This window comes from Somniosus microcephalus, unplaced genomic scaffold, assembly GCF_052327205.1.
Source record: "Somniosus microcephalus isolate GS21.2 unplaced genomic scaffold, FLI_Smic_1.0 unresolved_chr2, whole genome shotgun sequence".
NCBI lineage: Eukaryota > Metazoa > Chordata > Chondrichthyes > Squaliformes > Somniosidae > Somniosus > Somniosus microcephalus.
The window spans coordinates 51,847,236-51,867,929 of record NW_028225180.1 but is presented as its reverse complement, the minus strand read 5'-3'; the positions used below and the strand labels follow the sequence as shown (position 1 = coordinate 51,867,929).

The 20,694-nt window shown below is 48.2% G+C and overlaps 1 protein-coding gene and 1 pseudogene across 1 annotated transcript in view; one reads left to right on the top strand and one right to left on the bottom strand.

The window, feature by feature from the left end:
- Window positions 1-20,694, bottom strand: part of LOC147092639 (NACHT, LRR and PYD domains-containing protein 3-like) — a 326,912-nt pseudogene that overhangs the window by 193,152 nt on the left and 113,066 nt on the right.
- Window positions 1-20,694, top strand: part of LOC147092640 (NACHT, LRR and PYD domains-containing protein 3-like) — a 126,212-nt gene that overhangs the window by 46,877 nt on the left and 58,641 nt on the right. The window contains exon 3 of the mRNA XM_085975969.1: window positions 7,682-7,848. Within this exon, the coding sequence (XP_085832095.1) occupies window positions 7,682-7,848 (167 nt within the window). The remainder of the gene's footprint in view (window positions 1-7,681; window positions 7,849-20,694) is intronic.

Here is a 20,694-nt window from a genome sequence, read left to right as displayed (position 1 = left end):
GTCCAAACTCTTAGACTGTCTTGATAACTAAGTTGCTTTATACTGGGAATTAGTCTAATATCCCTCCATTGCAACAGTTTCAAAGCCTCAATATCACCCATCATGTGAGGAGAACAAAACTGGACACAGGATTCCAAATGAGGCCTTTACCAAGATCTTGAACTAGGACAAAATAGTTCGCCTTATACCCAACTGTCCTATAAATGCACCCCAACACCCTCTTTGTTCCAGCTATTGCTTCACGGCATTGCTCCTTTACCTTTAGAGATGTATGCACTGGAATGCCTGGATCTTCCTTTCTCCCCCTTATTTAATGCTTCTCCATGAACGTTGTATGGACGTTGAGCATTCGCACTGTCTACAGGCATAACACTGCACTTATAGAAACATAGAGGATAGGAGCAGGAGTAGGCCATTTGGCCCCTCGAGCCTGTTCCGCCACTTAATGAGATCATGGCTGATCTTCCAAATTCAGTATTCTGTCCCTGCTTTCTCCCCATATCCCTTCATCCCTTTAGCCTTAAAAATATATGGTGTGGAGATGCCGGAGCTGGACTGGGGTGGACAAATGTAAGAAGTCACAGAACACCAGGTTATAGTCCAACAGCTTTATTTGAAATCACAAGCTTTCGGAGCGCTGCTCCTTCGTCTGGTGACCTGACGAAGGAGCAGCGCTCTGAAAGCTTGTGATTTCAAATAAAGCTGTTGAACAATAACCTGGTGTTGTGTGACTTCTTACATTTAAAGATATATCTAACTCCTTCTTGAATATGTTTAATAAGTTGGCCTCAACTGCCTTCTGTGGAAGAGAATTCCACAGGTTCACCACTCTCTGGGTGAAGAAATTCCTCCTCATCTCAGTCCTAAATGGCTTACCACTTTTCTTTAAACTGTGACCCCTGGTTCTGGACTCTCCCGCCATCGGGAACATCCTTCCCGCATCTAGTCTGTCTAGTCCAGTTAGAATTTTAAAGTTTCAGTGAGATCCCCTCTCATTCTTCGAAACTCTATTGAATATAAGCCGAATCGACCCAATCTCTTTTCATACGTCATTCCTGCCATTCCAGGTATCAGTCTGGTGAATCTTTGCTGCACTCCCTCCATGGCAAGAACATCCTTCCTCAGATAAGTCGACCAAAGCGGCACACAATACACAAGGTGTGGTCTCACGAAGGCCCTGTACAACTGCAGCAAGACAGCCTTGTTCCTGTACTAGAATCATTTCGCTATGAAGGCCAACATACCATTTGCCTTCTTCACCGTCTGCTGCACCTACATGGTTACCTTCAGCGACTGGTGCACCAGGACACCCAGCCCTCGTTGCACTTCCCCTTTTCCCAATCTATTGCCGTTCAGATAATAATCTGCCTTCCTGTTTTTGCCACCAAAGTGGATAACCTCGCATTTATCCACATTATACTCCATCTGCCATGCATCTGCCCAATCACACAACATGTCCAAATCATACTGCAGTTTCTCTGCATCCTCCTCACAGCACACACGCCCACCCAGCTTGTGTCATCTGCAAACCTGGTTGTCCTTGTGCACGAGTTGCCGAAAGTTAGCATGCAGGTGCAGCAGGTGGTGAAGAAGGCAAATGTAATGTTGGCCTTCGTAGCGAGATGATTCGAGTACAGGAGCAAGGATGTCTTGCTGCAGTTGTACAGGGCCTTGGTGAGACCACACCTTGAGTATTGTGTGCAGTTTTGGTCGCCTTATCGGGGGAAGGATGTTCTTGCTATGGAGGGAGTGCAGCGAAGGTTCCCCAGAATGATACCTGGGATGGCAGGAACGACGTATGCAGAGAGATTGGGTCGATTAGGCTTATATTCGCTACAGTTTAGAAGAATGAGAGGGGATCTCATTGAAAATTATAAAATTCTAACAGGACTAGACAGACTAGATGCAGGAAGGATGTTCCCGATGGCCGCAGAGTCCAGAAACAGAGGTCACAGTCTAAGGATAAGGGGTAAGCCATTTAGGACTGAGATGAGGAGGAATTTCTTCACCAGAGAGTGCTGAACCAATGGAATTCTCTACCACAGAAGGCAGTTGAGGCCAACGTATTAAATATATTCAAGAAGGAGTTAGATATATTTCTTAAGGCTAAAGGGTTCAAGGGATATGGGGAGAAAGCAGGGACAGGATACTGAATCTGGATGATCAGCCATGATCGCATAAAATGGCAGAACAGCCTCAAGGGGCCGAATAGCCTACTCCTGCTCCTGTCTTCTATGTCCTGTGCAGCAGAACCACTCGTGGTGCCAGGAAGTTGGCTGATGCTGCCTTCCCCTGATAAGCCATCTCCCTCAACAACATCCAAAGTGGTATATCTGTTTGAGAGGGGGATGGCCACAGGGGACCCCTGCACTACCTGCCTGCGCCTACTACTCTGCCTGGTGGTCACCCATTCCCTTCCTGCCTGTGCAGCCTTTACCTGCGGTGTGACCAACTCTCTACATGTGCTATCCACAATGTCCTCAGCATCGCGAATGCTCCAGTATGTATCCATTCGCAGCTCCAGTGCCTTTATGCGGTCTGTCAGTAGCTGCAGCTGGATAAACTTCCCACACACATGGTCGTCAGGGACACTGACGTGTCCCTGATTTCCCACATAGCATAGGAGGAGCATGCCATGGTTCTGAGCTGTCCTGCCATATCTTACCCTTAATTTAATTTAAATTAATTAAAATCAAATCAGTACCACTAATTACACTGCAATTAAATGATATACTCAAGGGCCCTTGGTTACTAGCACTCCGCGATACACAACAGAGACCTTAGAAACTATAACCACAAAAATTAAGACCTTCTAAATTTTATAAACTATTAATCTTAACTGTCAAACTATAGAGTAGTATAAATACTCACCTGGCTATACTCACCCATCAGCTGCTTCCTCTTGCCTGCATTGTAGTGTATGTACCCGTCTACCTTTAAGGAAATTATTGTATGTAACCGTTCACCTTTAAGGGAACTACTTTAAGTGTGGCACTACTTGTTTGGCTTCTGTATACGGTAATACCGACAGTGACCACACCAGTATATAAGGGTTGTGACAGGATTACTAGGGCAGATTCGCCCTGACCTTCGAATAGTAAAGACCTGTTTGTTTGTTACTTCTGAAGTCTGTGTCGTTATTAACTGTACAACTCACAGACTTTACAGTGGCGACGAGTCCGATCGTACCCTGCGGCAAGACTACCAAAGCAACGAAGAGCGTCGAAGAGAGGCAACCGATATTGTATCAGTATTGAAGGATCACTTGAACCCCACACCATTGAAGCTGGCTGAACGATTCAGATTCTATGCAAGAACGCAGAAGAAAGACGAAAGCAACGCGGAATACTTGGTCGAACTGCGGAGGCTAGCGAAACACTGCCAGTTCGGAGGGAATCTGACAGAGGCACTGTGAGACAAGTTCGTATGTGGATTGTCCAAAGAAGGGACGCAAAAACGACTACTGGAAGAGAACGACCTCACACTTGACAGGGCTGTCCTTATAGCCGCATCACACGAAGCCGCAGTGAAAGGAACGGCGGTAATGCAGCGGAAGGCGGTGGCACTAGGGGTGGCCCACATCACCTCGAGGACAACAATATGCTATCGTTGTGGGAAGACAACACACGACCAGAAGCAATGCTGGGGAAAAAAACAAGAATGCAGGAAATGTGGCAAGATCGGGCACATAGCTAAAGTGTGCCGGTCAGGAACGACGGACAACAATAAGGAGTCCGCACAAAAATGGTACAGGAAGGTACAAGAGGTGACTAGGAAGAGTCTGAAGTAACAGAAGTCGGACTCACACTCCAAATACAAAGGACTGGACAGTCTAAGAATTCACAACATGAGCAACGAAGCTGACCGACAAACTATTTGGATAACGCTACAGATTGAAAAGGCCCAAGTAAAAATGGAAGTAGACACTGGATCGGCGTTGACGGTCATGAATAAGCATGACTATAAAAAGTTTTTCAAGCATATTCCACTACGGAATACGGAACTAGTACTACAGACATACACGGGGCACAAAGTATTCCCCATCGGAAAGATAGAAGTTAAGGTGAGATACAAGGATAAAGATCACCACCGGCTGGATCTGTATGTGTTGCCTGAAGGAGGTCCACCACTTCTGGGACGGGAGTGGATCCGAAAAATAAAGATGGACTGGCATGCACTAAACACCATGACGGTGGAGTCCGAAAAAGAGGATGTCAAACCTGAACGGTTGTCCAGAATATTAGACGAAGCTCAAGAGGTATTCCAGCAAGGACTGGGAACGCTGAGAGGTATTAAAGCAAAGGTTAAGATTGCAGAACATGCAAGCCCAAAGTTTTTTAAGGCCAGATCGGTACCGTACGCAATACGACCAGCAGTGGAGGCAGAACTAGAAGAACTTGAACGATCAGGGGTTCTGTCGAAAGTAGACTGGAGTGAGTGGGCCACGCCCATTGTTCCCGTCATGAAATCCTCACCAAGTAATAAGCCAGGGGGACTGGGGAAGGTCCGTATCTGCGGAGATTTCAAGATCACAGTGAATCCGGTACTTCACACGGTACAATACCCGCTTCCGAGGATTGAAGATATTTTTGCTTCGTTGGCTGGAGGGAAGCACTTCACGAAGATAGACCTGGCTCAGGCATATTTACAGATGGAAGTTGAGGAAGAGTCACGCCAATACCTCACCATCAAAACTCACAGAGGCTTGTACCGCTATAATGGACTGGTCTTTGGGGTAGCTTCGGCGCCAGCAATTTGGCAGAGGGCCATGGAACAGGTGTTACAAGGAATTCCAAGCACGCAGTGCTACTTAGATGATATTCTAATCACGGGAAAAGATGAGGAAGAACACCTCACGAATTTGAAACTGGTACTCACCAGGTTGAAGGAGTATGGCCTTCGGGTTAATCGAAAGAAGTGTGAGTACTTCCAAAAACGGATCTCATACTGCGGTCATGTCATTGACCGAGAGGGACTACATAAGTCACCTGAAAAGATAGAAGTGGTCGTGAAGGCCCCCGCTCCAGGAAACGTGTCACAGTTAAGATCATTCTTGGGGTTGATTAATTACTATCACAAGTTTCTGCCAAATTTATCCACGGTGCTGCATCCGCTGAATGAGCTGTTGCGAAAAGAAACACCATGGAGGTGGAATGAAGAATGCAAAAAGGCTTTTCGCAGAAGCAAGGAGTTGATTACCTCTGAAGAAGTGTTGGCTCACTTCAACCCAGCATTACCCCTTCGGCTGGCTTGTGATGCTTCCCCGTACGGAATTGGGGCAGTACTTTCGCACAGGCTACCAAATGGCTCGGAAAGGCCAGTGGCATTTGCGTCCCGATCATTGACACCCGCGGAGCGAAATTACGCCCAGATAGATAGGGAGGCCCTCAGTCTTGTGTGGGGCGTGAAGAAATTCAACCATTACCTGCAATGTAAGAGGTTCACATTGCTGACAGACCACCAGCCGTTGGTGTCCATATTCAACCCAAACAAGGCCGTTTCCACCATGACAGCACAAAGGTTACAAAGATGGTCAGTTTTACTTGGGGCACACCAATATGACATTGAGTACAAAGGTCCAAACAGCATGGAAATGCTGATGGGTTATCACGCTTGCCATTGCCGATGGTAGAAGAAGCGAGTACAGTGGACCCAGTAGAGTTGTTCCACTCATGCATAGTGGAGTGTCTGCCGATAACAAACTCAATGATCGAGAACGAGACAAGGAATGACCCGACTCTTTCACGAGTCTATAATTTAACGGTGGAGGGATGGCCAGCACAGAGCGAACCAACACTGCAAGCATTCTCACAGAGGAAAGAACAACTGTCAGTGTGTCGAGGAACCCTGATGTGTGGGTCTAGAGTGGTGATTCTGCCCAAACTCCAAAAGAAAGTACTCAAGGAGCTGCACGAAGGATATCTGGGTGGAGTAAAGATGAAGAATCTAGCAAGAGCGTTTGTGTGGTGGCCAGGCATCGATGGGGACATAGAGGAGATCACGAAGAATTGCCTAGGATGTCAGAGGGTTCAGAACGCGCCACCACAGGCTCCTCTGCATCCATGGGAGTGGCCCTCACCTCCTTGGCAAAGAGTACACATCGACTTTGCTGGTCCATTTATGGACTCGATGTTCCTAATAGCGGTAGATGCCCACTCCAAGTGGCCGGAAGTAATTAAGATGACCACCACCACAACGGAAAAAACGATCACAGTGTTAAGAACTATGTTTGCTCGGAATGGCCTGCCAGAACAGATCTGTTCTGATAATGGACCGCAATTTGTGTCCGAGGAATTTAAGAAATTCTTAAAGAGCAATGAGGTTAAGCATTACACGTCAGCCCCATACCATCCCGCCTCCAATGGATTGGCTGAAAGGTTTGTCCAGACCTTCAAGAAGGCCGTAAAGGCCATGAGTAATGAAGACATAAGTCTACAGCATAAGGTGGATAGCTATTTGTTGGCATACCGAAATGCAACACATGCAGTCACAAATCAAACTCCCGCAATGATGTTTTGTAATAGACGCCTAAGATGCCGGCTGGATTTGCTCAAACCAAACGTCAGAAGGGACGTAGAGAATCGGCAATTCCAGGGCATGAATGAAAGGGCCACTAGATCTTTCCAGATCGGTCAACAAGTTTTGGCCCAGGACTACCGTACTGAGAAATGGCAGCCTGGAACTATTGGAAAAAGGCTAGGGCCGTTGATGTACACCGTGGACATTGGGGACAATATAATAAGGCGCCATGTTGACCAGATCATAGGGTCCGCCACAAATGGGCCACCGACTTCACCACCTTTCCCGGGTAATGTTGAGATTGAGATACCCAGAACACCTTCGTCCAATCTGGTAGTTCTGGAATCAGCGGAACCTGAAACTTTCCTTCGAGCCGATTCGACTTTGCCAGAAACACCTACTAGCTCGCCTGGAATGACGACACCACTGCGGCATTATCCGTACAGAATCCGGAAACCTCCAGAAAGACTGAATCTATGAACTGTCTTACATAAATCTGTATATATGTGATAATGTATGTCCACTATGGACTCAGTATGTTGAAAACTAAAAAGGGAGGATTGTAGTGTATGTACCCGTCTACCTTTAAGGAAATTATTGTATGTAACCGTTCACCTTTAAGGGAACTATTTTAAGTGTGGCACTACTTGTTTGGCTTCTGTATACGGTAATGCCGACAGTGACCACACCAGTATATAAGGGTTGTGACAGGATTACTAGGGCAGATTCGCCCTGACCTTCGAATAGTAAAGACCTGTTTGTTTGTTACTTCTGAAGTCTGTGTCGTTATTAACTGTACAACTCACAGACTTTACACGCACCACTTTTTGAATCGTGACGTGGCTCCGGAATGCCGCCGCCAGTCTGAGATTGGTAAGCCTTGTACTGCCGCTCTCTGCTCCTCCCGACACTGGCCTCTTATCCAAGTTAAACATCATTTGCCAGTCATGAGCCCAATCTCACATCACATTAAGATGCAGTTTTATTGAGATATGACTATACAGGTTGATGGAATGTTATACATGCGGTGCATATGTGCGTTATCAGAAGGTGTTTGATAATGTGGCTCACAGGAAGCTTTAGCAGTTTGGTATAAGAAGAAATGTAGCCGCCTGGGTAGAAATTGGATAATGTGGTCAGTTTTCTATATTTGTGTTCACAGATCCGAACTCTACAATCACTGAGTTCTTGACAAAGTGCGACGATTACCAGCTGTTCCAACTGACGAAATTCTACCGGGACAGACTGGAACAGGCGATTGAAGGAGGGGTGGATGGAGTCAGCTCGTTGCTAACATATGAGAGGCATTTCAGTGGACAAGAACATCGGGTGAGTGGGAGAGACACAGAATGAGTTTGGATTATTTAAACATCACAGAACTGACTGGATATCAGATCTTAGAATGTTACTGAAGAGAAACAGGCCAAATGGGAAAGAAATGGATAGAACTGAAAATATTGTGAATCTGAAACAATGATACTGTAGGAATCGTCAGATCCCTAACTGAAGCACTGAGGTCGAGTCAGTCCGATAATAAACGAAATTTAATAGAAACTAGAGAACAAACAATTGCATGCAGGAGAAATAATCAACAGGTCTTTTCTGGTTCTGGTTTCAGGAGGTCTGAGTTGGGAACCTCCCACTCTATGACGTCATGACGTCATCACGTTTCCCGCCGTTCGGGGCGTCACGTGACCAACGTGATGACGTCATCGTGCTGATTCTGGGGCTGAAACAGAACGGCTATTTACATAAAGTAAACAAACATAGGTGCTGTAGCACTCTGTTAAAGGCAGTTATACATTTATACAGGAGTCCGTTGGTGGCTTTGCCACATGCACCCCCCCAGAAGTGTCTTTAACCTCAAAAGTCAATCGCAGAGGAGGTCGGACAAGCCTGTCCGAATGACTCCGATATTCCCAGAGAGGAATGGGCTGGTCAGACGATGAGCTGGTCTGCGTAACAGTCAGGTCAGGTGAGGTGGCCATGGGCGGCCGCCCACGATGCGGTGGCTGCGCTGCCTCAACCGGTTGCTCAAGGTCCAGGTGTGCGGCCTTGAGGCGGTCCAAGGAAATGTGGTCAGGCTTGCCCCCGACGTCCACTAAAAAACTCTTGGCGCCCGCCTGCAGTACCTGGAAAGGGCCTGTATATGGAGGCGTGAGAGGACTACGGTGGGCGTCATGCCGTACGAAAACGAATTTAGCCCGCATAAGCTCCGGCAGAACATGGGACGTGGGCAACCCGTGATGCGACGTCGGAATGGGCCAGAAAGATTGCGCTGCGGCCCGGTGAGCCTCCAGTTGTTCGGCCGCCGACCAAGAATGTGTTGGTGATGGAAGAAACCCGCTGGGCACCCGGCGTGGCTGGCCATAAACCAGTTTGGCGGCCAATGCCTGCAGGTCCTCTTTAGGCGCTGTGCGTAACCCGAGCATCACCCACGGCAGCTTGTCCATCCATGTGGTCCCCTGGAGGGTGGCCCTCAGCGACGCCTTCAAGGACGGATGAAAATGTTTGCATAATCCATTGGCCTGCAGATGGTAAGCCATGGTCCAATGGAGCTTGGTGCCCAAACCCAAGGCTACGGCATTCCACAAAGCAGACGAGAATTGTGGCCTGCGATCCGACGAAATATCAGACGGAACGGTGAAACGTGCAACCCAGGATGAAAGAAAAGCCCGGGCGACATCCGCGGAGGTGGTGGACCTATAAGGAATGGCCTCCGGCCACCTGGTGGTACGGTCGACTATGGTCAGAAGATGTGTGAAACCTTGTGACGGCGGTAGTGGGCCCACAAGGTCGACATGGACGTGATCAAAATGCCTCTCCGGTACCTCGAATACGGCGACGGGAGCTTTGACGTGGTGCTGCACCTTAGCCCTCTGGCACACAACGCAGGTGTTGGCCCAGTCATGGACATCTTTTCACATTCCCCTCCAGACGAACTTGGACGGCAGCAATTTTTGTGAAGCCCGCACACCCGGGTGCGAAAGCCCATGAATGGCATCGAAAACTTTCCTACGCAAGGACAGCGGAACGATCGGGCGGGGTTCTCCCAAGGAGACGTCGCAGAGCAAGGAGGTGCCAGCCGAGTGGAAAAGCACATCCGCTGGCTGCAGGCAGGACGAGTCAGTGCGGAAAGCCTGCGTTTCCGGATCAGCCGCTTGGTCAGCAGCCATAAGTGAATAATCGAATCCCAGCTGGACGGCCTGGACAGTCACACATGAGAGGCAATCGGCAACCACGTTGTCCTTGCCGGCCACGTGCCGGATGTCGGTGGGGAACTCGGAAATAAAGGTGAGCTGTCATTGCTGTCGAGCTGACCACGGCTCAGCTGTCTTGGACATGGCAAACGTCAGGGGCTTGTGATCCACAAGCGCGGTGAATTGGCATCCTTCCAATAGAAAATGAAAATGGCGGATGGCCAGAAACAATGCCAACAGCTCCCTGTCGAACGTGCTGTAGCTACGCTCATTGCAATTGGCGACTAAAAAACACCAGCGGTTGCCACGTCACGTCGACCCATTGCTCCTGCATGGCGCCTACAGCATAGTCTGAAGCGTCCATCTTGAGCACGATGGTGGCACCAGGCAGCGGGTGCACCAGCATCGTTGCGTTTGCGAGAGCATCCTTCGTGTCCACAAAAGCGCAATCGATCTCCGGCGTCCAAACCACAGGTTCCTTCCCCGGCTTCCCTCTGAGTGCCTCGTAGAGCGGCCGCATCAGCTGCGTGGCCCGGGGGACAAACCTATGGTAAAAATTGACCACACCAAGGAACTCCTGGAGAGCTTTAATGGATTGCGGGTGCGGGAAAGCAGCGATGGCCGCCACCTTCGACCGAAGCGGCAGTGCCCCTGCCGCAGTGATGCAGTAGCCCAAAAAGTCTATCTGCCGCAGTCCGAATTGACATTTGTTCGGGTTGATTATAAGGCCATGCTGATGGAGGCGTCGAAAAAGGAGGCGCAGGTGTTGTAGATGTTCCTCTTGCGAAGCACTGGCGACCAGGATGTCATCGAGATACACAAAGAGAAACTTAAGATCCCGCAGCACTGAATCCATAAGGTGCTGGAATGCCTGCGCTGCATTTTTGAGTCCGAACGGCATTCGGAGGAATTCAAACAGTCCAAAAGGATTAATGACCGCCATCTTCTGGATGTCCTGGAGGTGGAAGGGCACTTGATGGTACAGCCGGACGAGGTCGATTTTGGAAATAAACGAATTGCCTGCCAAATGAGCAGAGAAATCTTGGATGTACGGTATTGGGTACCGGTCGGGGTTCGTGACCTCATTGAGGCGCCGATAATCGCCGCAGGGCCGCCAACCACCGCCGGGCTTAGGGACGATATGAAGTGGCGAAGACCAGGGACTATCCGAGCAGCGAACGATTCCCAGTCGCTCCATGGTGGTGAACTCCGCCTTCGCGGCCTTGAGTTTACTGGGCTCCAGCCGTCGAGCCCGGGCATAAACCGCGGGGCCGGTTGTCGCGATGTGGTGGTCTACACCATGTTTAGTGATCATCGCCAAGAAGGTGGGTCGAGTGAGATCCGGAAATTCCCCAAGCAGGCGGGCGAAGTCGTCTGGCGCTGGCACGGTGCAGGAACCCACATGGGGCATGCCTGAGCCCCGAAAACAGGGGATGGATGCAAACTTGGCGGCGTGAATCAGACGGCGATTACGTAAATCAACCAATAGGCCATTGGTACAGAAGAAATCAGCGCCGAGGATTGCCTGTGCGATTTTGGCAGTTATAAACTCCCAGTGGAAAAGTTGCCCGCCGAAACACACCTGGATCCGCCCCTTCCTGAATGTACGAATATCGCTGCCATTGGCGGCCTGGAGTGGAGAACTGCACCTCCCTGACCTGACGTCGAGGAGCGAAGCGGGAAGGATGCTGCACTGAGCGCCCGTGTCGCACAAAAATCGCCGGCCCGAAATGGAGTCGGTGATATACAATAATTTACCGGAATCACCAACTGCCATCATCGGCGCAAAACCAACCTCGGGGTCGTTCTTCCCTTCACGCAATCGGTGCTGCTGCTTCCTCGGCGCAGTTGGCGCGAAACTGCATGGGTGTCGGCAGCATCTGGCTTTTGGACCGAAATGGGCGTGGTAGTAGCAGAGGCCGGTTGGTGGAGGCGCCGAGGCAGGATTCTTCGGGGCGGGACGATTCGAGGTGGCACAGTACTGCTGCATCACCGCATAAATGGTGTCGGCTTCAGCTGCGAGCGCTACACCGTCCGTAGCCTGCGACCTGGCGAGGGCTGCTTGCACCTGCTCGGGGAGCTGGCTCAGGAACAGTTCCCGAAACAGAAAACACTGTGGCTCAGACCCAAGGAGCGTGAGCATCTGGCTCATCAACTCAGACGGCTTAACGTCGCCTAACCCGGGCAGTGTGAGTAAACGTCGCGTGTGCTCCGCTTTCGTGAGGCCAAAAACCTGCATAAGTCGCGCCTTAAGCGTATCATACTTGTTATCCACGGGCGGGGTCTCCAGCAGACTGCTGATCTGTGAAGCCGCCGAGCTGTCCAGTGCAGAGACCACGTAAAGATAACGGGTCTGATCCAGCACGATGTTCCGAAGCTGGAACTGAGCCTCCGCTTGGACAAACCAGGAGGCCGCCTGTTGTTCCCAAAATTGAGGGAGCTTCAAAGTCACTGCATTAACATCCATCGTTTTGTTCTGCGCGTCCTCCGCGAAAATCGTCCGCGAAGTCTCGGGGTCACCAATGTAGGAATCGTCAGATCCCTAACTGAAGCACTGAGGTCAAGTCAGTCCGATAATAAACAAAGTTTAATAGAAACTAGAGAACAAACAATTGCATGCAGGAGAAATAATCAACAGGTCTTTCCTGGTGCTGGTTTCACGAGGTCTGAGTTGGGAACCTCCCACTCTCTGACGTCATCACGTTTCCTGCCGTTCGGGGCGTCACGTGACCAACGCGATGACGTCATCGCACTGATTCTGGGGCTTATCCAGAACGGCTATTTACATACAGTAAACAAACATAGGTGCTGTAGCACTCTGAAAAAGGCTGTTATACATTTATACAGGAGTCCGTTGGTGGCTTTGCCACAATACGAAGAGGTGAAAATACCCAGTGGGTCCATCTGTATCTGTACAAAGGACAGGGTAACGGTTCGGGTATAACACTTGTGTGGACTGAAAGCAAAGGGAAACTGTTTTAGTGGGACTGGGAAAAGGAGAGACCAGAGGCAACAGACTGGGATTAAAGGGAAGGTCATTAGTTTACTGTCCTGGAAACTGCTTAATGTAAATTAAGGAACTTGAGACAAGAAAAATCATCTGCAGAGTAAATGAGAGGCATTTTAAGAACAACATTGTTAAGTCCGTGAATGATTGAGACACGAACTAGCAGGAGAGAAAACAAAACGATCTTTACTGGTGGAAGGCATAAACGAATCTAACCAAAAGAGGCTCTCTAGCGCCTTTTATACAGGGGTGGTCACTGCCGGTACTGCAGTCTGAGACCAGTTATTCTCTTAAAGGTACATACACAACAATTCCTCCCCTTTTAGATAAACAGTACATAACATTCATTTAACAACTAATGATAACGAATTACAATCACAATTACTGTTGCTAGATATATTGGTTAAGTTTAAGCAATTATAAGTTCAGTCTTTGAGGAGGCTTCCTGATTCTGTCTGGATAACGCCTCTTTGGAGTATCAGGTTCTTCTGGCAATGTTGAGTCGGAATCAATGTCGTTGTTTGGTTCATCTGCTTCCAATATTAACGGTTCTGCGGTAGCTGCAATTGGAACGTCGATTTCATTACCAGGTGTATCAGATCATGGTGTGGAGTTGACGTTTTCCAGTGACTCTAGAATCTGGTCAGCATGGCATCTTACAATGCTCTCCCCAACGTACACGGTATACATGAGAGGTCCTTGTCATGTACAAATCGTTCCTGGCTGCCATTTCTCAGTGCGGTAGCCCCGGGCCAAAACTGGTTGACCTTTCTTAAAACTCCTGGTCGGCCTTTCATTCATATTCTAAAACTGCCTGTTCTCCACATCTCTTCAGACGTTTGGCTTAACCAAATCCAAGCGGCATCGTAGTCTTCGATTGAAGAACATCATGGCTGGAGTTTGGTTGGTAACCGCATGTGTCGCATTCCGGTAGGCAAACAAGAAGTTGTCCACCTTGTGTTGTAGGGGTATATCTTCATTACACATTGCCTTGATAGCCTTCTTGAATGTTTGGACAAACCTCCCGGCCAATCCGTTAGTGGCTGGATGATATGGGGCAGATGTGTAATGCTTAACACCATTGTTCTTTAAGAAGCTCCAGAACTCTTCAGACACAAACTGTGGTCCATTGTCAGAGCAAATCTGTTCAGGCAGCCCATTCCTGGCGAATATGGTTCGTGAAACTGCGATAGTTTTTTCTGTGGTGGTTGAGGACATTTTAATTACCTCTGGCCACTTTGAATGTGCATCCACCGCAATTAAAAACATCAAGTCCATGAAGGGACCAGCAAAATCAATGTGCACCCTTTGCCATGGAGATGAGGGCCACTCCCATGGATGCAGAGGAGCTTGTGGTGGGGCGTTTTGGACCTTCTGGCATCCTGCACAGCTCTTGGTCATCTCTTCAATTTCTCTATCGATTCCCAGCCACCACACAAACGCTCTGGCTAAGCTCTTCATTTTTACCCCACCCAGATGACCCTCATGAAGCTCATTGAGCACTCTATCCGTCAACTTAGGTGGAATTACTACTCTGGATCCACACATCAAGGTTCCTCTGCACACTGACAGCTGTTCTCTTCTTGGCGCAAATGCTGGCAGCAGTGGTTCGCCATGTGCTGGCCATCCCTTCACCATTAAACCATAGACCCATGATAGTGTCGGGTCATTCCGTGTTTCCTTTTCTATGTTTGCATTTGTCACAGGGAGACATTCGACTATGGTCGAGTGGAATAACTCCATTGGATCCACTGCCATGTCTTCTTCTTCCACCGTCGGCAACGGTAGACGTGACAATCCATCAGCATTTCCATGCTGTTTAGTTCCCCTGTACTCGATGTCATATTGGTGTGCCCCTAGGAAAAGGGACCATCTCTGCAGCCGTTGTGCTGTCATTATCGGTACGCCCTTCTGAGGGTTGAAAATGGAGAAAAGAGGTTGATGATCGGTTAGTAGAGTAAATTTTTGACCGTGCAGATAGTGATTGAACTTCTTCACCCCCCACACTAGGCTGAGGGCCTCTCTGTCAATCTGGGCGTAGTTACGCTCGGCAGAAGTTAACGAGCGTGACACAAAAGCTATCGGCCTCTACAAACCATCAAGGAATTTATGTGACAGTACCGCCCCAATGCCGTAGGGAGACGCATCACACGTCAGCCTGATTGGCAGTGCTGGGTTGTAGTGAGCCAATACTTCCTTCAAAGTGATTAAGTCCTTACTCTTCTGAAAAGCACGTTTACAATCATCGCTCCATTTCCATGCTACCCCCGTTCGTAGCAGGGCGTTCAGTGGATGCAGAATTGTCGACAAATTCGGCAAAAACTTGTGATAGTAATTCACCAACCCGAGGAATGACCTCAGTTGCGACACATTTTCAGGCGCTGGGGCCTAAACAACCACTTCAATTTTGTCAGGGGACTTATGTAACCCCTCTTCATCAATCACGTGGCCACAATACGATATCTGTTTCTTAAAAAATTTGCACTTGGGGAGGTTGGCTCGCAGCCCATGTTCCCGTAGTCTAGTGAGCACCTGTTCTAGGTTGTTAAGGTGTTCACTGTCATCTTCACCTGTTACAAGGATGTCGTCCAAGTAACACTGAGTCCCCGGAATCCCTTGCAGGACTTGTTCCATCGCTCTTTGCCATATCGCCGGAGCTGATGCTACTCCGAATAACAATCGATGATATTGGTAAAGACCTTTGTGAGTGTTTATCGTGAGATACTTCCTAGAGGACTCTTCAACCTCCATCTGCAAATATGCTTGTGCTAGGTCAATTTTTGTAAAACGCTTCCCTCCAGACAGTGAGGCGAAGATGTCTTCTATCCTTGGAAGAGGATATTGTACTGTGTGAAGGACAGGGTTCACCGTCACCTTGAAATCCCCACAGATGCGAATCTTCCTTGGCTCTCCGGACTTATTGCTTAACGTTTTCTTCATGACAGGAACGATGGGTGTCGCCCACTCGCTCCAGTCGACCTTAGACAACACGCCCGCCTTCTCCAGATTCTCCAGCTCTGCCTCGATGGCTGGACGAATTGCATATGGTACCGGTCTCGCTTTGAAAAACTTGGGAACTGCATTCTCTTCTATTTTTAACGAGGCGGTTACGCCTTTAAGCGTGCCCAGTTCTTGTTGAAATACCTCTTTGGCGTTAGCTAAGATTGTTGACAATCGTCCAGGAGTGACGTCTTCATCTTTTTTACCATCCACCGTCATTGCATGAATGGAATGCCAATCTAAGTTTATCTTCCTGATCCATTCCCGTCCCAATAACGGTGGTCCACCATTTGGCAGTATGTAGAGATACAATTTCCGTATTTCCTTGCCATTGTATTCGACAGGCACCCTTATTTTTCCTCTGGGGTATACTTTTTGCCCCGTATACGTCGTCAAGACGATGGATGTCTCTCTCAAGGGTATGTGTAAAAATAGCCGCTCATACTCTCGTCGATTCATGACGGTTAGCGCTGATCCTGTATCCAATTCCATTTTAACTTGGGACCCTGCTATCGTGAGAGTGACCCAAATGGTTCAGTGATCCTCTTTTGCGATTACATTGTGAAGTTTGAGACAGCTTAGTCTTCTGTTTCCGGATTCACTATCGCTCATCTGGTCTTCGGAACTACTGTCCGTCATCTTTTGTACTTTCTTGTACGGTTCCTTAGTAGCCTTTTTGTTGTCGCTGGTCTTCTTCCCAGACCTACAACCTCGTGCAATGTGTCCAATCTTCCCGCATTGTTTGCAGATTTTGTCTTTGGACCAGCAGTCCTTCTGGTCATGGTTAGTTCTGCCGCAGTGATAACATTTTGCAAATCCCCGTGTCATTTCGTGGGTGCCGTATTCCTGTGGTTTTTGTTGAATTTCTGCAGCTCCCCTGGCTGCTGCTTCATACGATACTGCCACGCTGAAAGCCTTATCTAGCGTCAGCTCTTTTTCTGCGAGTAACTTCTTCTGTGTTCCTTCACTCAGGAGTTCACAGACAAATTTGTCCCGTAGGGTATCTGCCAGTCCTGCTCCGAACTGGCATTGCTTTGATAGCTTGCGTAGTTCCGTAAGATACTCAGCATTTCTCTCATCTTTGTGCTGAGTTCTCCTGTGGAATTTAAATCTTTCTGCTATCAACAGCGGTGCAGGGTTTAAGTGCTCCTGTAGAACACCAACAATTTCGTTAAAACTCTTCGCCTTCAGTTTGGCTGGAGTAATCAGGTCCCGCAATATGCCGTACGTTCTAGCGCCCATTAAGTTTAACAATATCGATGCCTTTTTCCCCTCCGCTATATCGTTTGCCTCGAAATATACCTCGACTCTTTCCACATACGTGGTCCAGTCCTCTAATGTACTATCAAAAGCAGCGATACAGCCAGTCTTCGGCATCTTGCAAATCTAAAATGGCGCCTCCCGCACTTTGCCTTCTTCTCTGATTTAACAAAATGGCACCTCCCGCGCTTTTCCTTCTTCCCCGCTGTTGTTAGTGCTGCTTTCCATGGTTTCTTGCACGTATTCTTTTTCTTTTATTATTTTCCCATCATGGAGCGGACCCTCTGGGACACTCCCCTCCCTCTTCTGAGGTCCGAACGCTGCCCAGCTTCGAAATACCGGCCACGCCCTGTATGCTCCACCCTCTCTCTCTCTCCTTGCTTCCCGACTCGCTGCCCGGCCCCGTTGCAGCCCAGGAAGGATCAGAGGACTACCTGCCACCAGCCCGATTAGCTGGGAAACCACGGACCGAGGAACCCAGCCTGGCTCTGGACAGTCTCTCCTGCAAAGCCTTGAACCCAATGATTGACGGTCGACAGCCGTTCCTCGAGTTTCAATGGACTCTTTTTTTTTCTTCTTGCTCCGACCTTCAACAATGTCGTCGGAGCTGTTGCTGAGTTGCAGGTAAGTTCGTTTCTAACTCGTTGCCAGTGTTAAGTCCGTGAATGATTGAGACACGAACTAGCAGGAGAGAAAACAGAACGATCTTTACTGGTGGAAGGCATAAACGAATCTAACCAACAGAGGCTCTCTAGTGCCTTTTATACAGGGGTGGTCACTGCCGGTACTGAAGTCTGAGACCAGTTATTCTCTTAAAGGTACATACACAACAAACATCAAAATGGTTAAAATGTATGAGACTCAAAGAGGAAAACTCACCCCCAAAATGAGGATTGAAAACCAGATGTTGTGCAGGTTTTTCCTCCCCTTGCATCACCAGGTCAATTCCAACTTCGGCGGAGACGCAATGCTGGAGGTAGAACCTGTCGTGGAGCGTCACTCCCCGGGAGAGCACTTCAGGAAATTACAGCAAGCAGCCTGTACTGTTCTGCCAGTTACCTTTAATGGAATAGAACTAAATGGAAATTATAATCGGGCAGGGTGTATAATGGACGGTCGACCTGAAACCAACTTACTCACGTCCCAACCACCTGCTCACTACCTATTACCGTTAATATCGCACCAAGTCTAATTCCAACCTCCTGCTGACCGTATTATGGTTAGTATCCCAATTAGTCCAGGTGTAATCTTGGTTCGCTCCCCATACTCCAACATTCCTTTCTATCCACGCAGCAATAGAAATAGATATTTTCAAAAAAATATCGACTTGCTTCCACAATAGTCTATGCGATTGAATTATGCTTTCTAAACAACTCGTGTGTAAATAAATTTATCAACCTTCACCCCGAATTCTTCGAAATAGCCTAAATATGTTCCCTCTGGCCAATCAGTGGAAACTATCAGTAACTATTTATTTGATCATAACTCTTCAGAATCTGAAGACTTGCAGTAACTCCTCACTTAATCTGCTCAGCTCTAGTGGAATGAGCCCAAGGTTCTTAAATCGCACTCTCTTAACAGTAACTCCACATCCCTGGTAACATCCCAGTGCAATTGCACGCCAGTTTTTCCATTGCTTTTCCATCCTATAAATGGAGAGTCCAAACCTGTACGCAACTGGGTAAATTACCAGCCCCTTTGCTCTTGGTGTGGAACGTCACTCCCTAGCGGGGAACATGAGGAAATTGAGATTTCTCAGCCTGTCTTTTTCCGTCCGCTCACTTTAATGGTTTGTTTTCTGTGCCATTTTGTTCACGGAGTGAGTGACTGGGGGAAGAAATAGTGACAGTTTCATCATAGTTATGTAACAGGCCAGATTTAGGGTTAGAAATGACTGTGGGGCTAACAGCGCTCACCTTTATTAAAGTGTTAATTTGACAGCAACTTCCAGCGACCGCACATGCGGCGTTAAACACTAAAATCGGGAAGGTCCTGTCCGAATTGCCTTGCTGCTCCCAAAGCTGCGCGAGAATGTTATCTCACAGAGAGACTTGCCATTGAAATGCACGGAATGGCGTAATATTACTGTATTTACCTGATAGATACAGGAAAAACTCACCAGGAAAAGTCAGGGCTTGCATATTCCAGTGTATTTATTTGTTTAACGTCGTGATCAGCCTTATTCAATGTCAAATAACCCCTCTTGCACTGAAAATTAACTTTTATAAGTCTGGAGTCTCATTACTTTGGATTTTAATTATTGTTGGAGCTGTGCAAACCAAAATTAATTCATGTTTGTACCTTTTCTTTCTGTCTCTCTTTTCTCTCTGAACATAAGTACATAAGAAGTAGGAGCAGGAGGAGGCCATTTGGCCTTCGAGGCTGCTCCGCCGTTCAATAAGATCATGGCTGATCTTCTACCTCATCTCCACTTTCCTGCACTGTCCCCATATCCCTTGATTCCCTTAATATTCAAAAATCTATTGACCTCTGTCTTGAATATACCCAACGACTGAGCCTCCACAGCCCTCTGCGATAGAGAATTCCCAAGATTCACCACCTCTGAGTGAAGAAATTCCCCCTCATCTCAGTCCGAAATGACCGACCCCTTATTCTGAGACTGTGACCCCTGGTTCTAGACTCCCCAGCCAGGGGAAACATCCTCCCTGCATCTACCCTGTCAAGCCCTGTAATAATTTAATATGTTTCAATGAGATCCAATCTGATTCCAATCTTTCTTTCCCTCTCTTTATTTCACTTTCTGCACGTGATTTGACATTGAATTCTATATTCCAACGGAAACTCCCTGGTTCAGACTTTGTGTGCATTAGTTAGGATTCTTCAACCTGATTGGTTAAGGAAACACACAGCCACTTCTCCTGTTCCCTCTGTAGAGGGCGCTGGGTGTTTTGGCTCTAATTTACACTGATGATGAAGGAACGGCGATATATGTTCAAGTCAGGATGGTGTGTGACTTGAAGGGGAACTTGGAGCTGATGGTGTTTCCATGCATGTGCTGTTCTTGTCGTCCTAGGTGGCAGAGGCCGCGTGTTTGGGAGGTGCTGTCAAAGAAGCTTTGTCGAACTGCTGCAGTGCTTTCTGTAAATAGCACACACTGCAGCGAGGGTGCACCGTTGGTGGAGGGATTGGATGTTTAAGGTGGTGGGTGGGCTGCCAATGAAGCTTATTTCTCTGTCCTGGATTGTGTGGAGCTTCCTGAGAGTTGTTGCAGCTGCATCTATCCAAGACTTTTCCATCACACGCCTGATTTTTGCCTTGTAGGTGCAGGAGAGGCTTTTGGGTGGCCAGGGGGTGAGCCACTCGCCACAGAATACCCAGCCTCTGACCTGCTGTAGGAGCCACGAGATTTATGTGGCTGGTCAATGGTAGCAAATAGACGAAGGTAATGTCACTGAATGACAAAGGGACATGGTTGGACTCTCTTGTGGGAGATGGGCATTGCCTGACACTTGTGTGGTGCGAATGTTACTTACCACTTGTCTGCCCAAGCCTAGATTTTGTCCAGGTCTTGCTAACGAATTGAAAATGGAACTGAACACTGCAATCATCAGAGATCATCCCCACTCCTGGCTTTATGATGGAGGGAAGGCAATTGATGAAGCAGCTGAAATGATTATTCCGAGGACACTGCCTCGAGGAACTCCTGCAGTGATGTCCTGGTGCTGAGACGATACCCCTCCAATAACC